At 41.5% G+C, this 15,706-nt stretch overlaps 1 protein-coding gene across 3 annotated transcripts in view; it reads left to right on the top strand.

The window, feature by feature from the left end:
• The window catches only part of COPS4 (COP9 signalosome subunit 4), a 47,914-nt gene that overhangs the window by 22,802 nt on the left and 9,406 nt on the right, over positions 1–15,706 (top strand). For 2 of the 3 annotated variants that reach the window (XR_011378372.1, XM_002717065.5), the window contains exons 5-9: positions 875–1,028; positions 1,200–1,350; positions 8,219–8,389; positions 13,654–13,769; positions 15,294–15,378. Coding sequence is in view for 2 of the 3 variants with exons in the window: in XM_002717065.5 (XP_002717111.1) it covers positions 875–1,028; positions 1,200–1,350; positions 8,219–8,389; positions 13,654–13,769; positions 15,294–15,378 (677 nt within the window). In the remaining variant the exon portion in view is untranslated. The remainder of the gene's footprint in view (positions 1–874; positions 1,029–1,199; positions 1,351–8,218; positions 8,390–13,653; positions 13,770–15,293; positions 15,379–15,706) is intronic. The other variant, XM_070047960.1, reaches the window with a different exon arrangement.

The raw sequence follows: 15,706 nt of genomic DNA, 5'->3' as shown, positions 1-15,706 counted from the left end.
TATGGGATGTGGGCATTTTAAGTGGCAGCTTAAAGGATTTATTTTTCTCTAAGGATTAATTTTTTAATGATGGAATTTTTGAATTAGATGAGGCCTTCATTATGCATTCTTTGTATAAAATTTGACCACTATGACAAAGAAGAAAATGAAAATAAAAAACACTTCTAATTTTATTACCTGTAGATAACTGCAATTAATATTTTGATTTGTGTATAGGAATTTATTTTAATAATGTTGTGCATACTATTGTATCCAGTTTTTCTGCTTAACAAAAATACACAATGACTGTTAGCACATCATAATAATTATAATTGTATACTGTGCCACTACATCTTGAATACCAAATACCATCCTAGGTGATTTCATTTTTTTCCTATTATGAATATTTATAAATAACCTCAAATGCGAACATTCTTGTATATACTACACACATGTGGGTAGATCCTTGATTATCTTAATTTTCTAAAGGTAAAGTATAGTGATTTAAAGGTATTTATTTTAAATAATTCAAAGGAGGTTTAGAGAGCATATTGCCAAGTTGTTCTCTGGGAAGGCTATGCCCTTATACAGTCCCAGTAGTAGAATGTGATATGCCCCTGAACTGGGAGTTGCTCTTTTAAGATTTTTGGTTTGTGATACTGTATGAGGTTTAGAAGTGGCTAGGTTGTGATGTGATTAATGATGATAAAATGATAAAAATTCAGTGAAACTTATTTTGTTTCTTTATAATAGCATGCAGTAAACATTTGGTTTCCTTATGTTAACAAAATATATATAAGGAAAACATAATGTATTTCCTATGATTTCTAAACATTTTCTTGATAAAAATATTGAGTCATATCGAGTCATTCTGTGTTTTTCTATTATATTCTAGACAGTACAATGTAGATTATAAACTGGAGACTTACCTCAAGATTGCTAGACTGTATCTGGAGGATGATGATCCAGTCCAGGCAGAGGCTTACATAAATCGAGCATCATTGCTTCAGAATGAATCCACCAATGAGCAGTTACAGATACATTATAAGGTAACCGAGGAGCTGATTTGGAATTAATTGTTTTTGGAGAATCATACCTTTCTAAGATGCTGCAGAACATCTGATAAATGCTGTCATATAAGTATTTTAGAAATTCTCTGTTGCTTATTTTTGCTTTTGCTTTTTATTTTTTTCCCTAATTAAAGCATTTTCCCCCTTTAGGTATGCTACGCACGAGTTCTTGATTATAGAAGAAAATTCATTGAAGCTGCACAACGGTACAATGAGCTCTCTTACAAGACAATAGTCCATGAAAGTGAGAGACTAGAGGCCTTAAAACATGCTTTGCACTGTACCATCCTAGCATCAGCAGGTAAACACCTAATTTATGCTTAAATGAACAGTTACCTTTGTCTTAATATCTTCATGTTGGTTGATATTAGAAATCTAGCAAGGAACTATCCATCGAAGGATGTTAATATAAAGTACTGTTGACTGCTCTGATCCCTCACAAAGATCTTGGGAATCTCCTTCAAAATTGTTGCTTTAGAGTTTCATTTTTCATCCTCGTGCCTCCTCTTAGTTGCTACCTCTAATCCCCACTTCCGCAGGAAAATGGTTTAGATTAGTTTTGCCTACTGCTTGCTTAAATTTAACTACAAATTTTTTTTTAAAGATTTATTTTATTTATTTGAAAGACAGAATTACAGAGAGAGGTAGAAACAGAGGGAGAGGTCTTCTACCCGCTGGTTCACTCCCCAGATGGCCGCAACAGCTGGGGCTGCGCCGATCCGAAGCCAGGAGCCAGGAGCTTCTACTGGGTCTCCCATGTGGGTGCTGGGGCCCGAGCACTTGGGCCATCTTCTACTGCTTTCCCAGGCCATAGCAGAGAGCTGGATAGGAAGAGGAGCACCCAAGACTAGAACTGGCGCCAATATGGGATGCTGGTGCTTCAGGCTAGGGCTTTAACCCACTGTGCCACAGCGCTGGCCCCTGTTTGTTTTTTAAAGATTTATTTATTTTTTTGAAAGTTAGAGTTACAGACAGAAAGGGAGAGACAGAGAAGAGAGATCTTTTATCCACTGGTTCACTCCCCAGATGCTTGCAACTGCCAGCACTGGGTCAGGCTAAAGCCAGGAGCCAGGAGCCAGGAGCTTCATCTGCGTCTCCCACATGGGTGGCAGGGGCACAAACACTTGGGCCATCTTTTGCTGCTTTTCCGACGCTATTAGCAGAGAACTGGATTGGAAGTGGAGCAGCCGGGACACAGACTGGCACCCATATAGGATGCTGGCATCACAATCAGCGGCTTTACCTGCTGTGCCACAGTGCTGGCCCCTTACCTGTAAATCTTAATCCATTTGGATTTATTTAGTATATGGAATGGAATAAGGATTTAACTTTTTTTTCCCTAAATTGCTTGTCATTTGACCCAATATCCTTTATAGACTAATTCATTGTTTTTTACCTATTAATTTAAAACATAGTATAGATTTCTTTATTCAGTATTCTGTTCCATTAACTAACTTATCTTTTTATAAATATGCTAGTACTAAGCTCCTTAATTCATTATAACTTTATAATATTTATTAACATGTAGCAAGCTTACTTCACCTTCATTACTCTTTTTTTATTATTCTTTATAATTTTCCTGGTACTTTGTCATATTTGATTTTCTTTCTGTATTTGTCTCATTTTTTGATGTGTCATTTTAAAGTAGATTGTAGGCCATTATGACATTCCTTCCTTTTTTATTTTTTTATTTTTTTTATTTTTTGACAGGCAGAGTGGACAGTGAGAGAGAGAGACAGAGAGAAAGGTCTTCCTTTGCCGTTGGTTCACCCTCCAATGGCAGCCGCGGCCGGCGCGCTGCGGCCGGCGCACCGCGCTGATCCGATGGCAGGAGCCAGGAGCCAGGTGCTTATCCTGGTCTCCCATGGGGTGCAGGGCCCAAGCACCTGGGCCACCCTCCACTGCACTCCCTGGCCACAGCAGAGAGCTGGCCTGGAAGAGGGGCAACCGGGACAGAATCCGGCGCCCCAACCGGGACTAGAACCCGGTGTGCCGGCGCCGCTAGGCAGAGGATTAGCCTAGTGAGCTGCGGCGCCGGCCCGACATTCCTTCCTTACATAGTCATGTACCACTTAACAATGTTTCAGTCTGCAGGTAGAGTGGTGGTCCCATAAGATTAAATTACTTATTGACATCAGAGCTGTCTTCGATTCTATAGGTACAAAATTGCCTAATGGGGGCATTTCTGAGAATGTATAACCATCCTTAAGTGACACCTGGTTGTATATCATAATTTTTACATAATTTCAATGCCTGATCATCGCTAAGAAAGTTAGCTGTGATCCTTCTGTATAATCTGCTATCTGTTCTATATTCTTAGAGCCCTAGTTGCCTTAGAAATATCTTTTATTTATTTATTTTTAAGGAGATTTTATTTATTTATTTGAAAGGCAGAGGGAGAGAGAATGAGAGAGAGGTCTTTTATTCACTGGTTCACTCCCCAGATGGCCACAATGGCTGAAGCTGGGCCAGGCTGAAACACTTGGGCCATCTTCCACTGCGTTCCCAGGCCATTTGCAGGGAGCTGAATCAGAAGTGGAGCAACCAGGACTTGAACTGTCACTCATATGAGATGCCAGCATTGCCGATGGTGGATTAGCCAAGCTGAAGCCAGGAGCTTTTTCCAGATCTCCCATGTGGGTGGCAGAAGCCCAAGCCATCATCTGCTGCTTTCCCAGGCACATTATCAGGGAACTGAATGGGAAGTGGAACAGCCAGGACTCAAACTGGTGCCTATATGGGATGCTGGCATCGCAGGTAGTGGCTTATCCTATGTGCTACAATGCTGGCCCTAGGAATATCTTTTATAGTTGCCCCCGAACAAGGTGAACAAGTTTGTGCATGGCATGTCTCTTTAGATTCTTTTTTTTTTTTTGACAGGCAGAGTGGACAGTGAGAGAGAGACAGAGAGAAAGGTCTTCCTTTGCCGTTGGTTCACCCTCCAATGGCCACCGAGGCCAGCGCGCTGCGGCTGGTGCACCGCGCTGATCCGATGGCAGGAGCCAGGTATTTATCCTGGTCTCCCATGGGGTGCAGGGCCCAAGGACCTGGGCCATCCTCCACTGCACTCCCGGGCCACAGCAGAGAGCTGGCCTGGAAGAGGGGCAACCGGGACAGAATCCGGCGCCCCGACCAGGACTAGAACCCGGTGTGCTGGCGCCGCAAGGCAGAGGATTAGCCTAGTGAGCTGTGGCGCCAGCTTCTTTAGACTCTTATTTTAGAAAAGTTTCATGACTTTAAAAATAATACTGCCTTTTTTTAAAAAATAAATAATTCAAGGAAGTTGTATAGAATGCCTTTCATCATAGATTGGTCTAATATATGTTGTTTACTTATTCTTTGGTCATGTATTTCTTATGAACTGGAGGTTAGCCAAAGGTTAGGTCAGACTCAGGATAAAATTTTTCCTTGTTTTTTTTTTTAAGAAAAGATTGATGGCCGGCGCCGCGGCTCACTAGGCTAATCCTCCGCCTTGCAGCGCCGGCACCCCAGATTCTAGTCCCGGTCGGGGCGCCAGATTCTGTCCCTGTGGCCAGGGAGTGCAGTGGAGGATGGCCCAAGTACTTGGGCCCTGCACCCCATGGGAGACCAGGATAAGTACCTGGCTCCTGCCATCGGATCAGCGTGGTGCGCTGGCCACAGCGCGCCGGCCGTGGCGACCATTGGAGGGTGAACCAACAGCAAAGAAGACCTTTCTTTCTGTCTCTCACACTGTCCACTCTGCCTGTCAAAAAAAAAAAGACCTTTCTCTCTCTCTCTCTGCCTCTCCTCTCTCTGTGTAACTCTTTCAAATAAATAAGTAAATCTTAAAAAAAAAAAAAGAAAGAAAAAGAAAAGATTGATGTATTTGAAAGGGTTACAGAGAGAGAAGGGAGGGGGAGAGAGCGTGCAAGAGCTTTCAGTCTGTTTTAATCCCCAGATAGCTGCAATAGCCAAGGCTGCTCAAGGCCAGAGCCAAAGCTAGGAGCTTCATGTGGGTCTCCACATGGGTGCAGGGACCCAAGTACTTGGGCCATCTTCTCATGCTTTTCCCAGGCCATTAGCAGGGAGCTGGATAGGAAGTGGAGCAGCCGGGACTTGAACTGGCAACCCATATGGGATGTTGCAGGTGGCAGCCTAACCCGCTGTGTTACAAGGGCTCCAGGATAAAAATTTTCTATGCATCACAGTGCCATGAACTTTGAATTACATCACATCAGAGGTGTATCACAGTAGAGATTCTGTTCGGTCATCTGGTTAAGGTGGAGACACCATGGAAAAGGTACATTTTCCTTTTTGCATTTAGTAAATAATTTAGGGGTGCTGCTTAGACGCTCTTCAGAAATCTTATTTACCACTCCTTTCACATAACTTGTCTGGATCCTTCATTATATTGAATGTTGCAAAATGGTGATTTACTAAGTCCGTTCTTCTGCATGAGCTTCTCTTCTTATTTCCCTTCCCCCTTTTTTTGTTATATCACTGTGTACTCTTTTTCTGCTTATTTTTCTGTGATATACTAAAAGTGTATAGCTTGATGAGTCTTTTCCATGTAACAAGCATCCAGAACAGGAAACAAAATATTACTGACATCCCAAAAGCTGCCTTCATGCTTTCTGTTAGTCACTAGTCTAACTCTCCTTCCAGCCCTTCTCGAGAGCAATCACTATTATATTAGTTTGGCCTGCTTCTTGTTTTTGTATAAATGAAATCATATCATGTATTATTGATTAAAAAAAAAGTTTATTTATTTATTTGAAAGAGTTAGAGAAAGGGAGAATCAGAGAGACAGAGAGAGAGAGAACCTTCGATCTGCTTGTTCACTCTCCAGATGGCTACATCGGCCAGGGCTTGGCCAGGCTGAAGCTAGGAGCTTCTTCTAGGTCTCCCATGTGGGTGGCAGGGGCCCAAGTACTTGGGCCATCTTCCGTTGCTTTTCCTAGGCCATTAGAGAGGACTGTATTGAAAATGGAACCTCTGGGACTTGTACCGTGCCTGTATTGGATGACAGAACTACAGACAGTGGCTTTACCTGCTACACCACAATGCTGCCCCTTGATTTTTTTTTTGTTCAACTTTATGAATTCATTCATATTGTTACATGTGCTTATATTTTCTTTGTTATATGATGTTAATTATATAATAAACTACAATATATTTACCCTACTGCATTTGGGTAATAGTTCTGTAATAGAACATTCTTCTAGAGTTATTTATTCAATATGATAGAATAAATTATAATTGTTATTCTTTTTTTTAATGCTCAAATTTTCACAGATATGATGAACTCATAGTTTTTGACATGCCTCTCCCCGCCCCCCATCAGTCATTGAAAGCCTGCCTGCATTCTAGCTTGAGAAGATGCCTAAGGCTCATCTTATATTTTCCCTGCCCCATGCTTAAGGTCACCTATTTTTCAAGGATTCCCTAAATTCATTTTAACGGGATATTAAGAAGAGATGCTAGATATGCTTGTAAATACAGGGTGTCATTACAGTTAGATTCTTTCAACACATAGAGCTAAAAATATATTTAAAAAGGAAAAGTTTGTTGATAGTATTCCTATTAGTTCAGATGTTTTATGCCATCCATTGTCTTGTAAAGACCCTTGAAAGTATAAATTAAAACTGACTACTTAAGTTCTTATGAGAGAAATATTTACCTTTAATGAATTTTTTATGGGGCCTGCACTATGGCTAAGCAGGTTCAGCCACCACCCGCAGTGCGGGTATCCCATGTGGATGCTGGCTTGAGTCCCACTTGCTCCTCTTCCAGTCCAGCTCCCTACTAATTGCCTGGGAAGGCAGCAGAAAATGGCCCAAATGCTTGGGTCCCCGTACCCATGTGGGAGACCCAGAAGAAGCTCCTGGGTTCTGGCTTCAGATTGTCCTAGCTCTGGCTGTTGCAGCCATTTGGGGGGGTTATCAGTAGGTGGAAGATCTTTCTTTGTCTCTCTCTCTCACTCGCTCTGCAACTCTGCCTTCAAATAAATAAATCTTTAAAAAAAATAAATTTTTTAAAAATTTATTTGACAGGTAGAGTTATAGACAGTGAGATAGAGAGACAGAGAAAGGTCTTCCTTCTGTTGGTTCACTCCCCAAATGGCCGCTACATCTGATGCTGTGCCAATCCAAAGCCAGGAGCTAGGTGCTTCCTCCTGGTCTCCCACGCGGGTGAGGGGCCCAAGCACTTGGGCCATTCTCCAATGCACTTCCGGGCCACAGCAGAGAGCTGGACTGGAAGAGGAGCAACCAGGACCAGAACCCGGCGCCCATATGGGATGCCGGTGCCACAAGGCGGAGGATTAACCAAGTGAGCCACGGCACAGGCCAAAAAAATTAAATTTTTATATCGAAAAATAATGCATAGTCATTGCAGGAATACAGCTAAGAAGAAAATTGAAATCATACATTTTTCAAATCACTTGTAACATTTTGGAGTGTGTCCTGGCCTTCCATATGAATTTGCAGCTGACTCATTGTCTGCAGATTCCATGTTTGTATATTTACATACCTGAAAACTCACTAGTAACCCCAAAGGCAATAGTTGCAGTGCTTTCACAGCCATTTGCAGACATGTGCAGAGGGGCAACAAATCTGAATTACTTGATGTGTATGTTTCCAGCTGAGGTTAAACCTGTCAGTACTCTGCCTTTTTGTTTCAGCTTTCATACTGTAAACAGGTTTCCTTCTTGTGATCTATTTAATATCTCGTTCTCCACATTTTTGGATTTTTATTGGTAATTTCACTGTCTAAAATGGCCCCTATCATAGTGCTAAAGAGCTGTTTGCTGTTCCTAAGTGCAGGAAGTCTGATGTGGAGATAATACATGTGTTAGGTAAGTGTCATTTAGGTACATGTTATAATTAGGCCTTGAAGTCAGTATTAATGAATCAACAGTATATGTTAAGTAAGGTGTCTTTGAACAAGAAAACACGTAAGTCAAGGTTACAGGTTGGTTGACAAAAATGTTGTGACCAGAGAGGTTCACAGGAACCTAATCCTGTATTTCCCAGAGGGGCAGAAGTTCAGCATTTGCTAATTTGATGTTAGCGGTGACTTTCTGGGACATAATTACCATGAATAATAAGTAGTGACTGCATATTTTAAGGTGGAAATGGGCTCATCAGATTGATTGTTTTTCACTGGAGGAACACTGAAAATGTTTGATGCTCATCTGTTTCCCCTAGGACAGCAGCGTTCTCGAATGCTCGCTACTCTTTTTAAGGATGAAAGGTGCCAGCAACTTGCTGCTTATGGAATCCTAGAGAAAATGTACCTAGATAGGATCATCAGAGGAAATCAGCTTCAAGAATTTGCTGCCATGCTGATGCCTCACCAAAAAGCAACTACAGCGGATGGTAATACTTGTGTCTTATTCGCATGTTGTGATAAATGTTTAGGTACAGGCTATTGGAAAGTATGTTAAATTAGAAGTGTACTGCTGTCTTTATTTCTGTTTAACACTTTGTGACTGAAGGTAAGAGACATACACAGACTTAGGCTTGCAGTGTAAAAATAGTCCTATTGAAAAACATTTGTGACCTTATATATTTTTGGGCTGGTGGTGTGGTGTAGCGGGTTTTAAGCCACTGCCTGTAATGCCAGCATCCCATATGGGCACCAATTCAAGTCCCTGCCACTCCACTTCTGATCTGTCTCCTGGCTAATGTGCCTAGGAAAGCAGCGGAGGATGGCCTATGTGTTTGGGTCCCTGCTCCTACATGGGAGACTAGGAAGAAGCTCCTGGCTCCTGGCTTTGACCTGGCACAGCCCCAGCCATTGCGGCCATTTAAAGAGTAAATCAGTGGATGAAAAATTCCTGGCCGGCACCGTGGCTCACTAGGTTAATCCTCCCCCTTATGGCGCCGGCACACCGGGTTCTAGTCCCAGTCGGGGCGCAAGATTCTTTCCCGGTTGCCCCTCTTCCAGGCCAGCTCTCTGCTGTGGCCAGGGAGTGCAGAGGAGGATGGCCCAAGTGCTTGGGCCCTGCACCCCATGGGAGACCAGGAGAGGCACCTGGCTCCTGGTTTCGGATCAGTGCGGTGCGCCGGCCTCAGCGCGCCGGCCGTGGCGGCCATTGGAGGGTGAACCAACGGCAAAGGAAGACCTTTCTCTCTGTCTCTCTCTCTCTCACTGTCCATTCTGCCTTTCAAAAAAGAAAAAGAAAGAAAGAAAAATTGCTTTCTCTCTGTCTCTCTCTCTCTGTAACTTTTTTTTTTTAATTTATTTTTTATTGATTTATTTATTTTTGACAGGCAGAGTGGACAGTGAGAGAGAGACAGAGAGAAAGGTCTTCCTTTGCCATTGGTTCACCCTCCAATGGCCGCCGTGGCCGGCGCGCTGCGGCTGGCGCACTGCACTGATCCGAAGGCAGGAGCCAGGTGCTTTCTCCTGGTCTCCCATGGGGTGCAGGGCCCAAGCACTGGACCATCCTCCACTGCACTCCCGGGCCACAGCAGAGAGCTGGCCTGGAAGAGGGGCAATCGGGACAGAATCCAGTGCCCCGACCCGGACTAGAACCCGGTGTGCCAGCGCCTCAAGGCGGAGGATTAGCCTATTGAGCCACAGCGCCGGTCTTATAACTTTTTCAAATAAACAAATAAATCTTAAAAAAAAAGAAGTAATACATTTTTTGGAGACTAAGCTGAAAAATTATATACTGTGCTAATGGTGTTTTTTTTTTGGTAAACTCAAACCATCTATAAGTTACTTAATCTTAATCATCAAATTATAACAATATAGTTATTCAGTTCTATTTTAGATAGAACACAATTTGGCATAATAGTTTGTCCAGGGTTACTCAGGGTAAAGTGTTGCCAATAAGAAAAGAACTTGATGTCATATTTCCTGGTGAAAGGATGAATTTTCTTAGGTCAGACTGCGTTTCCTATGAAAGAACTATTTTCAATAGTTGCTTGTTTATAACATTAATGATTTTATGTGTGCCTGTCTACAGAGGTTATAAAGTAGGTTTTGACAACAATAGTAGACATTCAGAAACATGGGAGCAACCAAGATAAATAAGCAGATCTGTTAGACTCACTGCCTTGGGATTATCGTATATGCAAGAGAAATTAGCTGTAAAGAGACATTTAGGTGGAGGTTAGCTGAAAGATGTACACTTCATCCAATTTTACTCTCTTTTGTTTAATTTCATTTAATTTTACTTTAATGAGCAGTCCAGGTATTGACCATGTCCCACAGTGAAGTGAGCGAGAGAGAGCAAGAGCGAGAGATGTTCCATCCGCTGATTCACTTCCCAGGTGGCCGCAGCAGCCAGAGCTGTGCCCATCCAAAGCCAGGAGCCAGGAGCTTCCTTCAGGTCTCCCACACGGGTGCAGGGGCCCAAGGACTAGGGCCATCTTCTACTGCTTTCCCAGGCCATAGAAGAGCTGGATTGGAAGTGGAGCAGCCGGGTCTTGAACCAGCATCCATGGGGTGCTGGCACTGCAGGCAGTGACTTTACCTGCTACCCCACAGCGCTGGCCCCAAGATGTATATTATTAAAATACTGCATAGGGCTGGAGTTGGGCCAGTCCGAAGCCAGGAGCCTGGGACTTCTTCCAGGTCTCCCATGTGGGTGCAGGGGCCCAAAGACTTGGACCATCTTCCACTGCTTTCCTGGGTGCATTAGCAGGGAGCTGGATTAGAAGAGGATCAGAAGAGGAGGAGCTGGGACTTGAACCAGGCACTCTGAAACAGAATACAGGTGTCCCAAGTGGAGACTTAGCCACTGTACCAAATATCACCCCTCCCCTCCTTTTTTTTTTTTTTTTTTGGAAGATAGAGAAACAGACAAATAGAAAAAGCTCCCTTCCAGTGGTTCACTTCCCAAAGGCCTACAACAGGTCCTGGCTGGGATCAGAGCCAGGAACCAGAAGCTCAATCCAGGTCTTCCAAATGGGGTAGCAGGAACCTGATAACTTGAGCCATCACTGCTACTTCCCATTATGCTGGCCTCTGTATTCCTTTTCTTTGTGGTTAAAAAAAAAAGAAGTATGTCTATTTTCGGTTACATCTTACCACAGCGTAATTTATAAAGAGTCGAGATTTATTGACCTCACAGTTCTGCCATATGGGAAGTCCAAATCTATGGTGCTAGCGTCTGCTCAGCACCAGGTGAAGGCCTTCTTGTTGCCTCACAAAATGATCCACTCCCTTGATAACTCTTGAATCTGTGCCCACAAAGAGCTGTCATAATCCAGTAATCCCCCAAAGGTCCCGCCTTTCAAATACCACTAATGCAGGACTTTGGGCATTAAGTTACCAACATCCAAGGGCATACCCAAACCACAGCAATGCGTAATATAAACAATACCAGTGTAACCGTTCTTAGGCATGCAGTTCAGTGGTGCCTTCCTTCCTCACCACTGTTCCTCTCCAAAACTCTTATATTCTCAGGCTGAAACTATGCACATGAAACAAAATCCCCTTATTCCCCACTTCTGTCAGCCTGCAGTACTGTTTATTGAGATGGGGTAGACTGAGAGAAGAATAGACTTGAAGGGGGAAGTCCTTTTTTTTTTTTTTTGTTTTTTTTTTGACAGGCAGAGTGGACAGTGAGAGAGCGAGACAGAGAGAAAGGTCTTCCTTTGCTGTTGGTTCACCCCTCAATGGCCGCTGTGGCTGGCGCACTGCGCTGATCCGAAGCCAGGAGCCAGGTGATTCTCCTGGTCTCCCATAGGGTGCAGGGTCCAAGGACTTGGGCCATCCTCCACTGCACTCCCAGGCCACAGCAGAGAGCTGGACAGGAAGAAGAGCGACCAGGACAGAATCCGGTGCCTTGACTGGGACTAGAACCCAGTGTGCCGGTGCCGCAAGCAGAGGATTAGCCTATTGAGCCATAACACCGGCCGGGAAGTCCTTTTTTGAACATGTTAAATTTGATGTTTATGGGGCAGGTGCCATGACGCAGTAGGTTAATCCTCCGCCGGCATCCCAAATGGGCACCAGTTCTAGTCCCGGCTGTTCCTCTTCCAGTCCAGCTCTCTGCTGTGGCCCGGGAAGGCAGTAGAAGATGGCCTAAGTGCTTGTTCCCTGCACCCACATGGGAGACTGGGAAGAAACACCTTGCTCATGGCTTTGAATTGGTGCAGCTCTGGCCATTGCAGCTATTTGGGGAGTGAACCAACAGAAGGAAAACCTTTCTCTCTGTTTCTCCCTCTCACTGTCTGTAACTCTACCTCTCAAATAAATTAAAAAAAAATCTAAAAAAAAAATTTTGATATGTTTATAAAATGTCCAAGTAGAGGTGTTATTTAGATAGTTGGGTATGAGTCTGAGCTCAAGAGAGATTTGGCTTAGAAATATGAGGGCACTTTTAAAAAGTTTGTAGAAAATGGAATTAAAAGATATGTTAATTTGGTGCAAAATGTTTTGAAATCCATGCATAGTTTCTTCACAATACACATTTTCTGTGAGCTTCTTGAAGACCCTATTTGATCATCATCAGCATATTGGTAATTTTGAGATAATGTAGGAAGAAAGAATAAACAGAAGTATAAAATGGAGCACTCTAATTTTTGAGGTAAGGAAAATAAGAAGGAACCAGCAAAGGAAACTGGGAGGTGGGAGTTAAGAAAAATGCTAGATTACGAGCGGCACTCTGGAAAAGTAACCACAGGACACTGTAAGAAACACGGGTTCTCGGAATACGTCTCTTGAAGTCCTGAGCTGTATTGTCCCCAGCACCTATCCTGGCATCAGGACTATAGTAATGGTGAGTGCGCAGCAGAAAACCCTGTAAGCTGAGTGAGCCCACCGCCTAATGCCGTCGCCTGAAGGGGAGTCCTGTGCCTGATAGCTCAGGAAGGTTGGCTGCTCCCACCTTCTGGACATTTCTCGCATTTGCATTCCAGTAAGGTGCTTGTGGAGTGCCCAAAATAATAGCCATCAGGGACTTTATCAAGCTGACAGGATAAATTACTTGTAGCAAGAAAAGGAAAGGTAATGAATTTGATAGCCCAAAGAAGCAAACCCCAAGTCTGGAGAGTTACTTGCTAATCACTCATTTTCTAAATGTGCTATTTTTTAAGTTAACTATTAATCAGACAATATCATATAAACCATTTTGATTACTTATTTTATTTTAGAAAGTTTTTATTTAATCAATACAAATTTCACAGATACAGCTTTAGGAATATAATGGTTCTTCCCCTCATACCCGCCCTCCAACCTACTTTTCTTTTGAAAGACAGAGTTACAGAAAGGATGGGAGAGACAGAGATCTTCTCTCCTCTGGTTTCCTCCCCAAATGGCTGCAGCTTCCTGGACTGAGCCAGGCCAAAGCCAGGAACCAGGAGCTCCATCTGGGTCTTCCCCTGTGGGAGCAGAGGCCCAAGTACTGGGACCATCTTCTGCTGCTTTCACAGGCACATTAGCAGCAGCTAGAGCAAAAGTAGAGCAGCCAGGACTTGAACTAGCACCCATATAGGATGCTGGCATCGCAGGCAGTGGCTTAACCCACTATACCACAATACCAGGCCTACTTTTAAGATTTTGATCACAGGAATAAACATGATTGTGAGATGACATATCTCGAAATTTTCAGTGAAAAAGGTGTATCTTTTTTAACATAAAACTAGTTTCAAACTTAAAACTGTCTTATTTGTACTTATTTAAGGTTCCAGCATCTTGGACAGAGCTGTTATTGAGCACAATTTGCTGTCTGCAAGCAAGTTATATAATAATATTACCTTTGAAGAACTTGGAGCTCTTTTGGAGATCCCAGCAGCTAAGGTATTTTGTTTTTTAAACAAAAAAGTTTCTTTATTTAAAAATATTTTACCTCTTAGCTCTGTGAGTAGATGCTAAGGTTTTTTTCTTGACTCTAATACATAAAAACAAAGTTAAGAGACAAAACCAGGTAATGAGAAAATTAAATATTATATAATTATTAAATGTTGACAACTATAACAAAATTATAAAAAGCTCCAAGTAAATGGAAATAAATTATTTCAAGGCTAAAATAGTACCATAGTGGAGTTGTTTTTTTTAGTGTCTTTGTTTTTTTAAGTTGTGTTTTATGGTAAAGTGCTGTAGAGCGGGACTCTTAAAGGAGTTCCAGGTTAAGACACTCATTTTGTGAGAATGTCTTTGTTTGGTGTCTGTTTAGATCCACTTCTTAGTGGTTTTTGATTCTTGACTAACTTAAGATTTTGATGCTTTACTTTTTTCTAGCCTAGACTAATTTGAAGGTTGAATTTTCATCTCTTTAAGAGAATGAGTATGGTAATACCCCGGTTAATGCTATCGTAACTTCTGTGCTTGGGTTAACATAAAAAGTTGATTGACTTACTAGTGAATTTAATTTAATTCATTTGAGGGCGTGGTTGGCTATATCTCAATTCCAGCAAAGTATAAATAGTATTTAGAGGATGTTTCATATAACATTTATAAAACGTTCTCTTAATTTTAAGTTATATTAAAAGTAAACACTTAGCCTTACTTTTCCCTAATTTACAGACCTTAAATTCAATGTAGTTATGAGTCATATTCCACATTTTTCTGGTAATGAAATTTTCATTTAAGATTTTCTAACAGTTCCTTTATGTGGGAACTATAGCCTAAGTTACAATTAAAAGATGCTTTCTTTTTAGGCTTTGAGGTATGATTCCATGCAGAAATTAAGGGATATGAATATACTTTTAAAATAAGTGCTAGTCACAGTTTCTTCAAAAGTAATTTAAAATTGACTGTGAAGATGGTTAGAATTAATAAACGACCAAGTCACACTCCTGGTTGCACATGGTAAACATTAACATGTCTTCAGGAACTATTAGAGGATCTTTTGTTACTTTGTCTTTAAATCTTTTTAATTTCTTTTTGAATTTGACCATCGATTCTTCCTTTCAGGTTGTCTTTAAAAATATTACTTAAAAGAGTTTTTTGAGGTATTAAATAATGTGGAGAATGAAATGAAGTATAATAAGAAAAACTAGTTAGGTTTTTTTGTGCTTTTTTTGAAGCATGGATACCAATGAGAAGAAAAGTTGTAAGTTTCATTCTAAACAGAGCAGAAAATTAGTAGAAAGGCTAATTTTTGTCTGCAGTCTCACAATAAAATTAACAGGTCCCAGTTTCCTGCAAATAATGGGGTTGTTCCTAGAAAGATTTGAGAAAATAGGCAGATTTATACGATATAGTCTTCTAGTGAATGGCAGAGGAACACATTTGTAAGTTAAACCAAATTTTCTTACCAAATGTGAGTAATTGTTAGATACAGTATTTAAAGTTTCTAAGATTTTGTTGCTTTTTTTATAGGCAGAAAAGATAGCATCTCAAATGATAACAGAAGGACGGATGAATGGATTTATTGACCAGATTGATGGAATAGTTCATTTTGAAAGTAAGAGGCTTAGTCTTTTTCTATCATAATGAAATGGGAGTGAATTATTACATATTTATGATTAAAACATGTTGAACAATTTCTTTTGACACAGAATCCTAAAAACTCGTGGAATAAGATTATTTCCACAAGAAATAATTTGAAATATTTTTTAAGTTAGTTCATCAGTATGCTTAATGCATATTTTCTATGCTAAGGAAAATTTCAAAATTCAGATTGTTCTGTCAATTCATTCATTTGTTCATCCAATGTTTATTGGCCATGTAGCATGTATTGGGCGTGTGGAATTGATAGTTTTACTTGCTATTCAGCAGCTCATTAACTAATG

Source organism: Oryctolagus cuniculus, chromosome 8 (genome assembly GCF_964237555.1).
Source record: "Oryctolagus cuniculus chromosome 8, mOryCun1.1, whole genome shotgun sequence".
In the NCBI taxonomy this organism is placed as follows: domain Eukaryota; kingdom Metazoa; phylum Chordata; class Mammalia; order Lagomorpha; family Leporidae; genus Oryctolagus; species Oryctolagus cuniculus.
This window is presented reverse-complemented; position numbering and strand designations above follow the sequence as displayed.